Below are 15,616 nucleotides of genomic sequence, written 5' to 3'. Positions count from 1 at the left end.
CAGGGAGTCTGGTAGAGATTCTCTCTCTCCCTCACCCTTTGCCCCTTCCCCATCTCTCTCACTCGCTCTCTAATAAACAAATCTTAAAAAAAAAAAAAAAAAAAAAAAACCAAAAAACCCACATTCCTAAATAACCAATGAGTCAAATAAATCACAAGGAAAATTTAAAAATCCCTTGAGAAGAACAAAAACAATACGACATAACAAAACTTAAGGGATTCAGCAAAGTTGTATTCAGAAGGAAACTTACGGCTATAAGCTACCTTAAAGAAAGTTACCAGTCAATAACTTCACCTTAAGAAACTGGGAAAAGGGGGCACCTGGATGGCTCAGTGGGTTAAGCCTCTGCCTTCGGCTCAGGTCATGATCTCAGGGTCCTGGGGATCAAGCCCTGCATCAAGCTCTCTGTTCAGTGGGGAGCCTGCTTCCCCCTCTCTCTCTGCCTGCTTCTCTGCCTACTTGTGATCTGTCAGATAAATAAAATCTTAAAAAAAAAAAAAAAAAGAAAAGAAACTAAGAAAAGAGCAAACTAACCCAAGGTAAGCAGAAGGAATGGAATAATGAAGATTAGAGTAGAAATAAATGAAATATAGGAAAAATGGGGAAGAGTAGCAAAACCAAATTAATTCTCCGAAAGGATCAACAAAATTTACAAGCCTTTAGCTAAACATAAAAAGAAAAAAGAAAAATTAATAAAATGAGGACTCAAAGAATACATCTATTATTACTAACCTCAGTAATAAATCTAGGAATAAAAAAGATTAAAAGGGAGTAGTAGCAACAACTGTACGGGAACACATTAAGTGATCCACCAAACATGAAAAAATTCCTAAAAACAAGAAACAATCCAACTGACTTAAGAATAAACAAAAAATCTGACAAACAAATAATAAGTAATCTACAGAGTTAGTAATCAAAACGAATTTCCAACAAAGCAAACACCAGGATCAAATGGCTTCACTGACAAATTCTACCAAATGTTTAAAGAAAATTAACACCAAGCTTCTCTAAACTCTTCCAAAAAATAGGAAAACAATGAACATTTCTTAAGTATTCTCTGACATCAATGTTACTGAAACCAAAACCATCACAATAAAAGAAAACAGAGCTGCAAAAACTCTCAAAAATACTAATAAATTGAATTCAGCAGAACATTAAAAAAAATCATTCACCACAACAAAGTGGGATTTATCCCTGGAATGCAAGAATAATTCAACATACACGAACCAATCAATGTGATCCATCACATTAATAGAAAAAAAAATCTTATGATCATTTTGATACAGAAAAAACATTAAGACAAAACTTGACATCCATTCATGGTAAGAACTCCCAATAAATTGAATTAGAGACAGAAGGAATATATCTAAACAAAATAAAGACCATATGTGATAAATCCACAACTACCATCACAGTCAATGATGAAAAGTTGAAAGTTCCTCTAAGACCAAGAATAAGACAAGGGTGCTGGTGCTCACTCCTACCACTCTAATTCAACACAGTACTTTAAGTCCACCTAGAGCAATCAGGCAAGAAAAAAAAATAAAAGGCATCAGATTTGGAAAAAGGAAGAGGTAAAAATGCCTCTATTTGCACATGACATGATTTTATACATAAGAAGTACAAAAGACTCAACAAAAAAAGCCTTTTGATCAATAAATTCAGTAAAGCTGCAGGATATAAAATTAACATGCAAATATCAGCAGCAATTCTATAACCTAACAACAAATTTTCTGAAAAAGAAATAGTTCCCATTTATAAGAGGATCAAAATCAAATAGGAATAAATTTATATAAAAAGATGAAAGATCTCTACTCTGAAAACTTCAGCATGATATTGAAAGAAATCAGATATAAGTAAATGGAAAGATAACCCACGTTCATGTACTGTAAGAATATTGTTAAAATAGCAGTACTACCAAAAGCCATCTATAGACTCAATGCAATCCCTATCAAGATATCAATGACAGTTTTTACATAAGTAGAAAAAAACACCTAAAACTTACAGAGAACCACAAAAGACAGAGAATAGCCAAAGAAACCCTGAGAAAAAAGAACAAGCTAAACTACAAAGCTACACTCATTGAAATAGCATAGTATTGGCATAAAAACAAATAGACAAATGGAACAGAACTGAGAACCCAGAAATAAATCCAAGAATATATAGTCAGCTAATATTTGACAAGGGAGCTAAGAATATTCAATTAAGAAAGGGCAGACTACAAATATAGCACTGGATTATTGGATATTCACATGTAAAGGAATAAACTAGACACATCTTATACCACTCACAAAAAGTAACTCAAAATGAGGTAAAGGCTTAAATTTAAGACCTGAAATTATGAAACTCCTGGAAGAAAACAGGAATAAAGCCTCTTGACATAGGTCTTGGTAATGATTTTTTGGATATGTCATCTAAAGCACAGGCAACCAAATAAAAAAGGACTACATCAAGCTAAAAAGCTTCAGCAAGGGAAAAGAAACCATCAACAAAATGAAAAGGCCTACCGAATGGGAGAAAATATTTGCAAACAATATTATCTAATACAGGTTTAATACCTGAATTATAATTCATACAATTACATACAATTCAATAGCAAAAAACCAACAATTTAAAAATGGGCAGAGAAATGTCCTAATAGACATTTCCCCAAAGAAGATATTAGAAAGGCCAACAGAAGATACACAACATCAATAGTCATTAAGGAAATGCAAATTAAAATAGCAATGAGGTATCACCTCACCCCTGTTAGAATGTCCACCATCAAGAGATAAATGCTGGTGTGGATGTGGAGAAAGGGGAACCCTTATGCACTGTTCGGATTCTAAACTGGGATAGCCAATCCTCAAAAATTAAAAATACAATTACCATATGATCTAGCAATTCTACTTGGAATTTATAAAAAACAAAAAATGAGGGACGCCTGGGTGGCTCAGTTGGTTGAGCAGCTGCCTTCGGCTCAGGTCATGATCCCGGCGTCCTGGGATCGAGTCCCACATCGGGCTCCTTTCTTGGCAGGGAGCCTGCTTCTCCCTCTGCCTCTGCCTGCCATTCTGTCTGCCTGTGCTCGTTTGCTCTCCTCTCTCTCTGACAGATAAATAAAATCTTTAAAAAAAAAAAAAAAATGAAAACACCTACTTGAAAAAATATCTGCATCTCTATGTTCATAGCTCGTTTGCAATAGCTAAAATGGAAACAACTTAAGTACAGATCAACAAATGATGGATAAATTGTGCTGTGTGTATACACACACATACACACACAATGAAATATTATTCAACCATAAAAAATAAGGAAATCCTGCCATTTGCAACAACATGGAGGGACTCTGAAGGCATTATGCTAAGTGAAATAAAAATACTGTATGATCTCATTTACATGTAGAATCTTAAAAAAAACAAAATCGTAAGACTTGTGGTTACCAGAGGTAGAGAGCTGGGGGAGGAGGAATTGGAGGAAGGTGGTCAAGAGGTACAAACTTCCAGTTATAAGATAAATACAGTTGAACAACACAAATTTAAACCATGCAAGAGTCACTTATACACAGATTTCTTGTGAGAAATATAGTAATGTAAATCTATTGTCCTTTTCATTTCTTTTGGAATATTCTCTTTTTTGTAACTTTATTGTAAGAATACAGTATGTAAGACATACAAAATATGTACTGATTATTTGTTATCAAAGCTTCCAGTCAACAGGTTATTATAGTTGTGTTTTTGGGGAGTCAAAAGTTCTATGTGGATTTTCAACTGCACAGGAATCAGCGTCCTTCTCCCCATGTTGTTCAAGGGTGAATCGTATTATGGATGTAATGTACAATGTGAAGACTACAGTTAATACTGAAATATGATATAATAAGAAAGTTCATAAGAGAATAAACCCTAAGAGTTCTCATCATGAGGGAAAAAAATTTTTTTCTTTCTTTCCTTTTTATCACATCTATATTAGAAGATAGACATCAGCTGAGCCTACTACAGTAATCATATCACTTTGGTGCAAACCAAACCATCATGCTGTATGCCTTAAACTTACAATAATGTATGTCAATTCTTTCCCAATAAAATCAGAGGAAAAAAAAAAAAAAAAGAACTGAAGAGTAGTATCTCTTATGATTCAGAATTCAACAAAATAATGGCAAGTTGAATTCAGCAGCAAATGAAAAGGATTACACAACATGACCACATGGGATTTATCCCAAAATATAAGGGTGGATTACCATATGAAAATTAATTAATGCAAGATACCACATTAATAGAATGAAGGGGGGAAAAACCAACATGATCATCTCAGCAAACACAGAAAAAAGCATCTGACAAAAATCCAACACCCTTTCATGATAAAAACATTCAACAACTAGGAATGAAAGGGAACTTTCTCAATCGATAAAGAGCATTTATGGAAAACCCACAGCTAACATCATAGCAAATGGTGAAAGCCTAATAGCTACCTTCCTATAATCAGGGACAAGACAAAGATATTCACTCTTGTCACTTCTACTCAACACTGTACTGAAGTTCTAGCCAGGAAAATTGAGCAAGATAAAGAAATATTAGGTGTCCAGATTGGAAAAGAAAAAAAACTATGGATAATTTATAAACATGTTGACAATATAGAAAAAAACTAAATAATCTACAAAACAACCAAAAGAACCAATAAATGAGTTAAGCAAAGCTACAGGACATAAAATTAATATACATTAAAATACAAGTATTAGTTACACTCCTATATGCTAGCAATAAATGATCTGAAAATGAAGTCAAGAATTCCAATAGCATCAAAAAGAATAAAATACTTAAGGAATAAATTTAAATCCAAAGAAGTACAAGACTTGAAGACTGAAAATTACAAAACAGTGTTGAAGGAAGAGAAAGATCTAAATAAATGGTCAGACAAGATGTATCTGTGGAGGAAGACACAATGCTGTTAGGATGGCAATACTCCTCAAACTAATCTACAGATTCAATATAATCCCTATCAAAAACCCAACTGGCTTCTCTGCAGAAATTTACAAGCTGATCCTAAAATATGTATGGAAACTGAAGGAACTCAGAATGGTCAAAAACAATCTTGAAAAAGAAGAGCTAGAAAACTCACAGTTCCTTATTTCAAAACTTACCTCAAAGCTATAGTAATCAAGACACTGTGATACTGGCACAAAGACAAACAGGTCTACACTCAAAAAAATGAAATTGAATTGAGAATTCAAAAATAAACAACACATTTATGTTCAACTGATTTTCATCAAACATGAAAATGGAGAAGGAACAGTCTTTTCAACAAATGGTGCTAGGACAACTATATATTTATATGCAAAAAAATGAATCTGAACTCCTATCTCAACCATGTATAAAAGCTAACTCTTTTAAGGATCAAAGACCTAAATGTGAGAGCTAAAAAATACAGAACTCTTAGAAACAGACATAGATGAAAATCTGTTTTTTAGATATGACACCAAAAGCACAAGCAATCAAAGAAAACTAAACTGGACTTCCTCAAAATTAAAAAAACTTGTGCATCAAAGCTCATCATCAAGAAAGTAAAAAGACAATCCACGGAATGGCAGAAAATATGTGCAAATCGTGTTTCTAACCAGAGAGTAAATGCCAGAAAATATTCTTAAAACTCAACAATAAAAAGACAAACCTAGTTGAAAAAAAAAAAAAAAGAATTTGAATTGACATTTCTTCAAAGAAGATATACAAACGTCCAATAAGCACATGAAAAGATGCTCAATATAATTACTCATTAGGAAAACGCAAATCAAAACCATACACTTCCCACCCACTAGTTTTAACTTTTTTTAATGGATAATTACAAGTGTGACCAAGGATGTGGAGAAACTGGAACCCTCACACATTGCTAGTGGCAATGTAAAATGATATAGGTCCTTTAAAGAACAATTTGACAGTTCTTCCGAAAGAATTACATAGGGGCACCTGGCCGGCTCAGTTGGTTAAGCGTCTGAGCTAAGCGCCTTCAGCTCAGGTCATGATCTCAGGGTCGTGCAACTGAGCCCTGCATCAAGCTCCCTGTGCATTCAGCAGGGAGTCTGCTCACTTTCTCTCTTTCTGCCCCCCAAAATAAATAAATCTTAAAAAAAAAAATAGAATTACATATGACCCAGCAAATCCATTCTTAGACATATACTCAAAAGAACTGAAAACAGGTATTAAAAAAATACTCATACATGGATATATGTTTATACTATAAACAATAGCCAAAAGTGTGGAAATAACCCAAATGCCCATCAACTAATCAATGGGTTAATAGAATATGGTATATCCACAAAGGAATGTTATTCTTCCATAAAAAGGAATAAAATATTGATGCGTGCTATAATGTGGATGGACCTCAAAAACATGGTAAGTCAAAGATGTCTAACCACAAACGATCCCATACTGTATGATGCCATTTCTATGAAATATCCTGAGTAGGTAAAGCCATAGACACAACAAGCAGATTAGTGATTGTCAGGGTAGTAAGAGGGAACAGAGAGTGACTATTTAATTGGACTTACTGGGTTTCCTTCTGGGGTGATAAAAATGTTCTGGAACTAGAGATAATGGTTGTACAACACTATAAATGTATTAAATGTCACTGTATTGTGCACTTATAAAATGGGTGATTTTATGCTGTGTGAATTTACCTCCACAAGAAAAAAAGTAAAAGCAAATGCTCACACAAAAACTTGTATACAAGTTATATATAATTGTATGTAACAGCCAAAAAGTGGAAATACCCCAAATGTTCACCAGCTGATGGATAAACAAAACGGTATATCCATACGATGGAATATGAAGTACTGTCACATGATCAATATGGATGAACCCTGACAATATTATGCAAAGGGAAGGAAGCCAGACCATACAGGCCACCTATTGTAATTCCATTTATATGAAATGTCTAGAATAGGAAAATTCATTGGGACATAAAGTAGATTAGTGCTTACCAGGGGACAGGTGTAGGGGAGAATTGGGATTAACTGGCAGAAGGTATAGGGTTTGTTTTGGGGATAACAGAAATATTATGGAATTAGTGCTGATGGTTGCACAACACAGGGAAAATGTGAAAAAACCACTGAAGTATATGCATTACAATGATGAATTTTATATAATGTGAAGTACATAAGTAAAACTAAAAGCAAGACTTCATCACCTGTTTACACGTACATGTTAAATATAAAGACAGTTAAAAGTAAAAGGACAGAGAAGGATATAACACGCTAACATTAAGCAAAAGAAAACAAGAGTTGCTATGTTAGTATCAGACAAAGTGGAAGATAAAACCAAGAGTATTTCAAAAAATAAGGGGGATCATTTTATAGTAATAAAGAGGTTAATGCATCAGGAAAATACAATAATCCTAAATGTTTATATTCCCAAAAGAAACTTTAAATTGCATGCTGCAAAAATTAATAAAACTGCAAAGAAACAGGGGCACCTGGGTGGTTCAGTGAGTTAGGCCTCTGCCTTCAGCTCAAGCCATGATCTCAGGGTCCTGGAATCGAGCCCTGCATCCGGCTCTCTGCTCAGCAGGGAGCCTGCTTCCCCCTCTATCTCTGTCTGCCTCTTTGCCTACCTGTGAGCTCTCTGTCAAATAAATAAATAAAAATCTAAAAAAAAAAAAACAAAAACTGCAAAGAAACAGACAAACTTACGATTATACTTGGACATTTCAATGTGTCTCTAAATAATTTATAGAACAAGTAGATAGAAAATCATAAAGGATACAAAAGGTACAAAAAGAACAACACCATCAACCAAACTGACCTGAATGACATTTATAAAATACTCCCAACAATAGCTGAATAAACATTCCTTTCGTGTGTACAAAGAACACTTAACAAGATGGACCATATTCTGGGCCATAAAACAAATCTCAACAAATTTGAAGAATCCATATCTATTTTATTTTTAATAAAAACCAGTATTAGTGGGGTGTTGAGGGAGACTGGCCCCTAAAGGGAGCATTTGGAAATGGGTGGAGATGAAATGTGCTTGTCACAATGACTTGGTAGATCTACTAAGGACAGTCCAACATCATAAAGTGATGTCCTAATAACAAAATACCAATAATGTCCCATGTGTCTCCAGAGTGCCAATTGAAAAGCATCATTCTAAATCAGTTAGGAAATTCAAGAACTAGCAGAGTTACATGTGAAAGTTATACCAGCTCTTAGCTGTCCAATTGCTCTATTCTCACCTCTACATAAAAATATAATGTACTATATAATGTAATAAAATAGCATGCATTTTTTTTTTAAACCAACCAAGCACTGATAAAAATATGTACCACTGCAGCTGTGATTCCACATCAAACCTTGACAGTAAGAACTGGGCACTGAATTCATTCTTCACATGACGTGCTGGGCCTGGCAGAGGATGCCCACCTCCACCAGAGCCCCAGAGGAATGAGACCCCTGGTGGAGAGGGCTCAGGTGACAGGCACCCTGCCCGTCTTGGAGCTTGGGAGGGGAAGGGGCCATGTGTGCAGCTCTGGTTTGTCTGCCCTGCACTCCCCCTGGGCCACTGGGGTGAGCGGTTCCTTAGGGGCAGTGAGTGGAGGGAGAAAGGTGGAGAACTGTCTAGAGCGGTGCAGACAAGAGTCCTCCTCCTTCCTCCTTCAGTGTCTCTGAAATCCCCACAGGGGATCTGATGGCCACTGCAGGGTCCTACTTGTAGCCACAAGCCTATGAAGCAGTCACCTTTTGCTCTGGCTGAAGGGGAATCAAGGTTCTGAGACGGACAACTCTCTTCTTGACACATTGTATATTTGTATATAAAATATACAAAATATATAATGTAAGGAAATATATAATGTAAGGAAAATGAGTAAACATTTGTTAAATCCTTATATTACAAGGAATAAAGACATAGGCAATTCATGAAACAACTAACACTTTCGTTTAAAAATAAGCATTCACAAAAGTAATTTATCAACACACTAATGAAGTTATAATAAATGTTCAAGAATACAAAGAAAAAAAATTCCTTCCTTTTGAAAATATGTTATAAAGATAAATTTCTTTAAAATAGATTTTCTTTCCTCTGTAAATTAGGAATAATAAGTAAGCATAGACCAATGTACCTACCTCTCACATGGTAACAGCTGCATTACTTTAAGCCCCTCACCTTATGAGCTGCAAAACTGGATTCATTTTTTTCTAGTGCTCTTTTTGCATACTCTAGGGCTTCATAAATCAGGAGTTTTTTCTCCTCTTCTGAGGTCCCACTAAGCTGAGCTATATCACGTGATGCCCGTGCCAATCGCCACAGTAACTCTGCATCTTCACTAATTTGAAATAAATATAAGATAACCATTTTAGCTCATATTTAAAAACTGTTAAAAGTCACATCACTAATGAATACATGTAACGGTCTTTCAGGTCAGTGAGGATATAGCAGTATCAAAAGCCATTATTCATAATGTTGTATTTTCACATAAAAACTTTATTTGCTAAAATTTCCTACAAAATATCCAGTATTATACATAAATATTAACTCTCCTATATCATCTAAAATACTAACTTCCTGGGGCACCCGGGTGGCTCAGTCAGTTAAACATCTGCCTTCGGCTCAGATCATAATCCCAGGGTCCTGGGATGCAGACTCCCTGCTTCTCCCTCTTCTGCTGCTGCTCCCCAACCCCTGCTTGTGCTCTCTCACTCTCACTCTCTCTCAAATGAATAAATAAAATCTCTAAATAAATAAATAAAATACTAACTTCCTTAGAATGAATTCTTTAAATATTTGCACTACAAAATTCAACATATAACTTAAGGCTTGAGACACTTCAGACAACTCACTAACTGGCTCAGATAGTACCATAAAATCCACAAACTTTGGAGAGCAGGTCATGCTCTACAAAACAAAACTGCTATATCCCTAGCCCCAAATATAGTAACTGGCACATAATAGGTGTATGGTAATTATGTGTTAATAAATAAATGATTGAATATAACAGAATCTCAAAATAAATCTTATGTTTGAATGTGTCATCCATGCCATGATGCATGGAAATATTTGAAGGGCACTAGACTCATTGAAGAATTTCCATAGGAATATACTTATATAAAATAAGAAATGGTTAATAAATAAAATAGTAATCACAATTAAGAGTTAGAAATATTTTTAAAAACATTAAAACTCCTTTTTATCCTTTTTATTAAATGTTTGCCTTTAAGCCCATTATATATTTAACAAAAAAACGGTATTCACATAAAATTTTGAAACTAAAGGTAGCAATAGTGTATTTATAATTAAATAAAGATGGAGTAACTATCTTACAACTTACTTTTCAAGTAATTACTGAACTGTCTATAAAATGCCAAACATGACACTACAAGTAACTAAGGGGAAAATGGAGAAGAAAAAGTGGATCTATAGACATTTAAGAAGCAAAATTGAGGGGCGCCTGGGTGGCTCAGTGGGTTAAGCCGCTGCCTTCGGCTCAGGTCATGATCCCAGGTCCTGGGTTCGAGCCCCACATCGGGCTTTCTGCTCAGCAGAGAGCCTGCTTCCTCCTCTCTCTCAGCCTGCCTCTCTGCTTACTTGTGATTTCTCTCTGTCAAATAAATAAATAAAATCTTTAAAAAAAAAAAAAAAAAGCAAAATTGATGGGTCATGAAGAGAGAACTGATCTTAGGAATCTAAGAAAGGTAGCTGAAAATGACAACATTTTTAGTTTAGGATTAGGTAGATTTGTGGTCTGGAAATGCCAATTTAGCCTTATTAAGCCTATTTTATCGGGCAGAATCTCCTTCCACCTACATTTTCCCAAAAACTGACAGCTTTTCCCAAGAACTGATACTCTGGACTAATGTAATCTATATACTAAATCTATATACCATGTAATCTAATACTAAAAATAGAAAAAAAAGGTATTTTTAGTTTCTCTAAAAAACTGCTTCTAGAGTGATACACACATACTATACAATGATGCCATACAAACATCCTAATTCATTTACATCTTATGTCAATAAGAAATTAACTTAAAAAATGAGAAATATACATTATAGATAACCATATATTCAACAACTACCTCATATGATCCAAAGCAAAATAACAAAATGGAAAAAATGAGTAAGGAGAGTCACTTTTTCTAAATCGATGAGATACATGTGGCACTTGTGAATCATTTATTGTAAGAAACATACTATAAATTAAACTCTAAAAATTTTGCAGTAAAAACTTCAAAAATTATAAAAATTTCAAGCACCAGGAATCATTTTAATTGTTAAATAACATAGATTTTGAGGAAACTGCAAACCCAGGCTTATCATACATTGCCTACCTTTCCTTGTATTGGGTCAGCAACTGATAAAGTTTTTCTGTTTCTCCACTCTCATATAGATAGTCTGCTTGCTCAAGAATTTCTTCAACTCTGAAGACTAAAAATGGAACAAAGACACAATAAAGTAGGCTTTCCCAAGCCAAATGGCAACAAATCTAAGAAACATTTTCATATATAAGCAAAAGAAATTAGATATAAAAATAAGGATCAGAAATTCTGACGAATCTAGACGTGTAAGTGTAGTAGAGATAAAGATGAAGTTGTCACAATAAGTGACTTATTGAAACCACAAAAATTAAAAAAATTAGAAAACTTATTGTGGAACTAACCAAATATGATATGTTTTCAAAAATGAAGATGCAATTTCTTGTGAGGAATTTATGGTACCCTTACCCTCCACACAACCTCTTTGTTGTTGTTGCTAAGTGTCATCCATTGCAGAAAATAACGAGATATAACATCCATTTCCAGCACTGAAAATTATTAATTTGCAGGGACTACACCATACTGTTTCACTAGATTTCTCTTTATGACCTAACTTATCAGTATTATGGAAAAAGAGTCAAATTTATCATTGAGGGGTGCCTGCGTGGTTCAGTTGGTTAAGTGGTTGCCTTTGGCTCAGGTCATGATTTCAGGGTTCTGGGATCAGGCCCCATGTTGTCATGGTTGTGCTCCCTGCTCAGTGGGGAGTCTGCTTCTCCCCTCTCCCTCAATTCCCTTCCCCCCTCCCCACTCATGCAGGCACTCTCCCACTCTCTCACTCAAATAAGTAAAATCTTTAAAGAAAAATTTGTCATCAAAAACTTAGATTAATTTAATTACACAGAGCATCTGAAATTACCTCACTAGCACTCTGCTCCAACTCATTAACTTATTTATACATTACTACAAAATACATAAAACATTTTGTTTAAGGCAATGTAATGCTCTAACAGCATATTTCAGGTTGAATTTAAGTTTTGAAAAATTAAAGCCTAGATCAGAAAAAAAAAATCTTCTGAATTTTAAACAACAAAATGAAGTACGTTTTACTAAGTTAACATCATAATGTAATTATAAAACTAGTTTAAAGAAATTAAATGACAGGGCGCCTGGATGGCTCAGTCAGTTAAGCATCTGCCTTCGGCTCAGGTCATGATCCCAGGGTCCTAAGACTGAGTCCAACATTGGGCTTCCTGATCTGCAGGGAGCCTGCTTCTCCCTCTGCCTCTCTTTCTCTCATGAATAAATAAATAAAATCTTAAAAAAATAAAAATAAAACGACAACAACAAATTCTTCTTTAATCCTACTTCAATCTGGTTAGGTGTCATAGTTCAATATTCATATGGCTGGTTGATTTTCTTAGGTTTGCTTCCATTTCATTTTACATTTTTATCAGTGGCTGGTTCTCCAAATTAAGGTTATAACAACCCAAAGATTTTTTTTTTAAGATTTTATTTTTTTAAGTTATCTCTACACTCAACCTGGGGCCAAACTTACAACCCAGAGACCAAGAGTTGCATGCTCTACACCAACTGAGCCAGCCAGATGCCCCAAACCCAAAGATTCTTAAAAAGAGAAAACAGTAATCTTAGCATTCTTCATCAGTATTTGTGGTAGGTAGAATAATGGCCCTAAAATGTCTACATCTTAACCCCTAGAACATGTGAAAGCATACAGGTTACAGGGGAAAGGGGAATTAAGTTTGTAACTAGAATTAAGGCTATTCATCAGCTAACCTTAAAACAGGAAATGATCCTGGGGATTAGCCAGGGGGCCTAATATAATCACAAGAGGCCTTCAAAGTGGAAGAGGAAGGCAGAAGAAGGAAGTCAGAGGAGGTATAACAATGAAAACAAGGCCAGAGTGAAATGATTACTGGCCTGGAATATGGAGGAAATGGGTCTTCAGCTAAGGAATGTGGAAAACCTCTAGAAACTGAAAACAAGGAAAAAGATTCTCCCCTACAGCCTGGAACACAGCCTTGCCAACTTGTGGATTTTAATCCAGTGGGACCCACTTTGGACTTCAGAACTACAGAACTGTAAGATAATAAATTTATGTTGTTCTAAGTTATTAAGTTTGTGGTAATTTATGACAGCTGCTGTGACAGAAAGCTTATACAATATTAAATATACTGATGTGGCATATTTGAATGTATACATGGTATGTGTAAATAACAAAGTCACATTTAATTCTATCCATTGACTCTTCTCAGACTTTCTGAGAAGACTGATAGAGATTACTGTCCTTAAAATGATCTAGGAATGCTGTATCTCATCACCCACGTAATTAAAAGAAAAATATAGAAATTAAGTGAATAATTTAAAATAGTTTAAATCCTTTTCGTGTATACTATTCCTTAACATCTTAAATCACTTATCTATTTTTTATTATACAGCATAGTACCATAAGCTGTAATATCTATGCTTTAAATATGTGGTTTTTTTCCTTGATTCTTAAATAGAAATTTCAAAAATCATACAGTGTGCAACTTACCAGGAAAAAATGCACTTGCTCTGATACTACAAACTCACATAGGTACTAGATGGGAGCATGTAGACCACTCATATCTGCAAATCAGCTGTATGGGGTTTTTTTTACTTGTTTAATATTCTGTACTTTTCCTGAAAATATTTAAAAATAAGCTATGTTACTGACATAAAGAGACCATACTGTTAAAATGGACTAAACTTTTAAAGTAAATGTAACAATGAATATCCCAAGATGAACGGAGACATTAATTCATCTGTACAAAATCTAAATTTAGCCTAAAATGAATATGCCCAAGATCGTAATTCTCAGAATTTTTAAAAATGTCATTAATATGACATGAGTTAGTGAACTTTGGTCTACTTGTTTTCTTGCTCTGTGTACTCTCAGCCACATGAGATGTATCTGGACAAAAAAATACTCCTCAAAGTAAGCAAAACTGTTCTATTTCTGGGAACTTCTCCCTATAAGAAATTATAAAGTAGAAAATGAACATCTAGATTCTTCAGATACTTGATTTTTCTCTGATGCTAGAAGGCTCTAAGTAGCAACAACATAATCAAAATTTACGGCAAATTTTCAGACCAACAATACTGTTTCTCAGGAGCACTGGAAGCAGCACCTCTTGAGACGCCCTGTAGTAGTTAATAAAGGAATACAGAAGAAGGAGCACTCACCCCGGGTCTGTAGACTGATCAAAGTGGAATCAATGAAAGTGTATGAAAAGAGCCAATTGAAGTGACTATATGAAGAACCTTTACTTAAGATGGGCCACTTGATTTATCTTTTAGGCATTTTACAAGTGAACTTTCACACACACGCACACGAGTACTGTGACTGTAGTGGCATACCTTGAAGGGCTTTATATTTTATCTATTTTAAAGAAATAATAAAAAACTTCCTACTGGAATTTTTCAATTATGGCTGATAAGTAGGTATATGCCCTATCCTGTGGTAAATACAGACGTTACCATTTTAAGAGTCCCACAACCCCAACCAACTGAAATGTCAAAACATACATATGTCCTTGAGGCACCTGGGTCGCTCAGTCAGTTAAGTGGGTGCCTTTGGCTCAGGTCATGATCTCTGGGTCCTGGGATAGAGCCCCATACCGGGCTCCCTGCTCAGCAGTAGAGTCTGCTTCTCCCCTCCTCTCCTTCTGCCTGCCACTCCCCCTACTTGTGTTCCTCTATCAAATAAACAAATGTTTAACCAAAAAAAAAAAAAAAATCCTAAAACCTAGTTTGTCTTGACTCCAGCAACCTTGCTGAACTTGGCTAAAAATAAAAATATGTATATGCCCTTAATTGTTAAAAATGATTCAGAATACGATTGTATCCCAATAAATGAAGGAGGAAAAAATGTTTTAATTGGCCTCAATGAGAATGAAACATCCCTAAAGAGAAGGAAGCAGTTTTGATGAGCAAAATTATCTGAAGACCATTTCCTAAAAAATACAAAGTATAGCAAATAGGAGAGATATAAGCCAAAGTAAAACTTGTAAGGACCGATGAAATTATAGTTTTACAGAAACATGGATCATTTTCCAAGTTTAAAAGAATCTGATCTCCATATTTTATCAATAACTAATGTTTTTTCAAGGGCTTTGGCCTAGCCGCACAAATTATAATGGACATGCCAATCAACTAATTATAGTGACATTTTATTTAAGAAAACAAAGCTAAAGAAAAATCAAAGCAAGCTAAATCAAAATCCATACTCTGTTCTTTGCATCTACTTTCTAAGTGCTCAAAATATGCTTGAAAACACAGGAAGGATTCTGTAATATAAGACAATTTTCCTTAAAATCTATAATAAAGCCAGTTTAGTTTTCAGAATAAGTTATAC

At 34.7% G+C, this 15,616-nt stretch overlaps 1 protein-coding gene across 3 annotated transcripts in view; it reads right to left on the bottom strand.

Annotated features, from left to right (window-relative positions):
- The window catches only part of RMDN1 (regulator of microtubule dynamics 1), a 51,647-nt gene that overhangs the window by 18,075 nt on the left and 17,956 nt on the right, over positions 1–15,616 (bottom strand). For all 3 annotated transcript variants that reach the window (XR_007126617.1, XM_047725806.1, XM_047725807.1), the window contains exons 3-4: positions 11,293–11,389; positions 9,132–9,291 (exon numbers count right to left, since the gene is read on the bottom strand). Coding sequence is in view for 2 of the 3 variants with exons in the window: in XM_047725806.1 (XP_047581762.1) it covers positions 9,132–9,291; positions 11,293–11,389 (257 nt within the window). In the remaining variant the exon portion in view is untranslated. The remainder of the gene's footprint in view (positions 1–9,131; positions 9,292–11,292; positions 11,390–15,616) is intronic.

Source organism: Lutra lutra, chromosome 4 (assembly GCF_902655055.1).
Source record: "Lutra lutra chromosome 4, mLutLut1.2, whole genome shotgun sequence".
Taxonomy (NCBI): Eukaryota; Metazoa; Chordata; class Mammalia; order Carnivora; family Mustelidae; genus Lutra; species Lutra lutra.
Note: the sequence above shows the minus strand (reverse complement) of the source record. Positions and strands in the feature narration are given on the sequence as shown.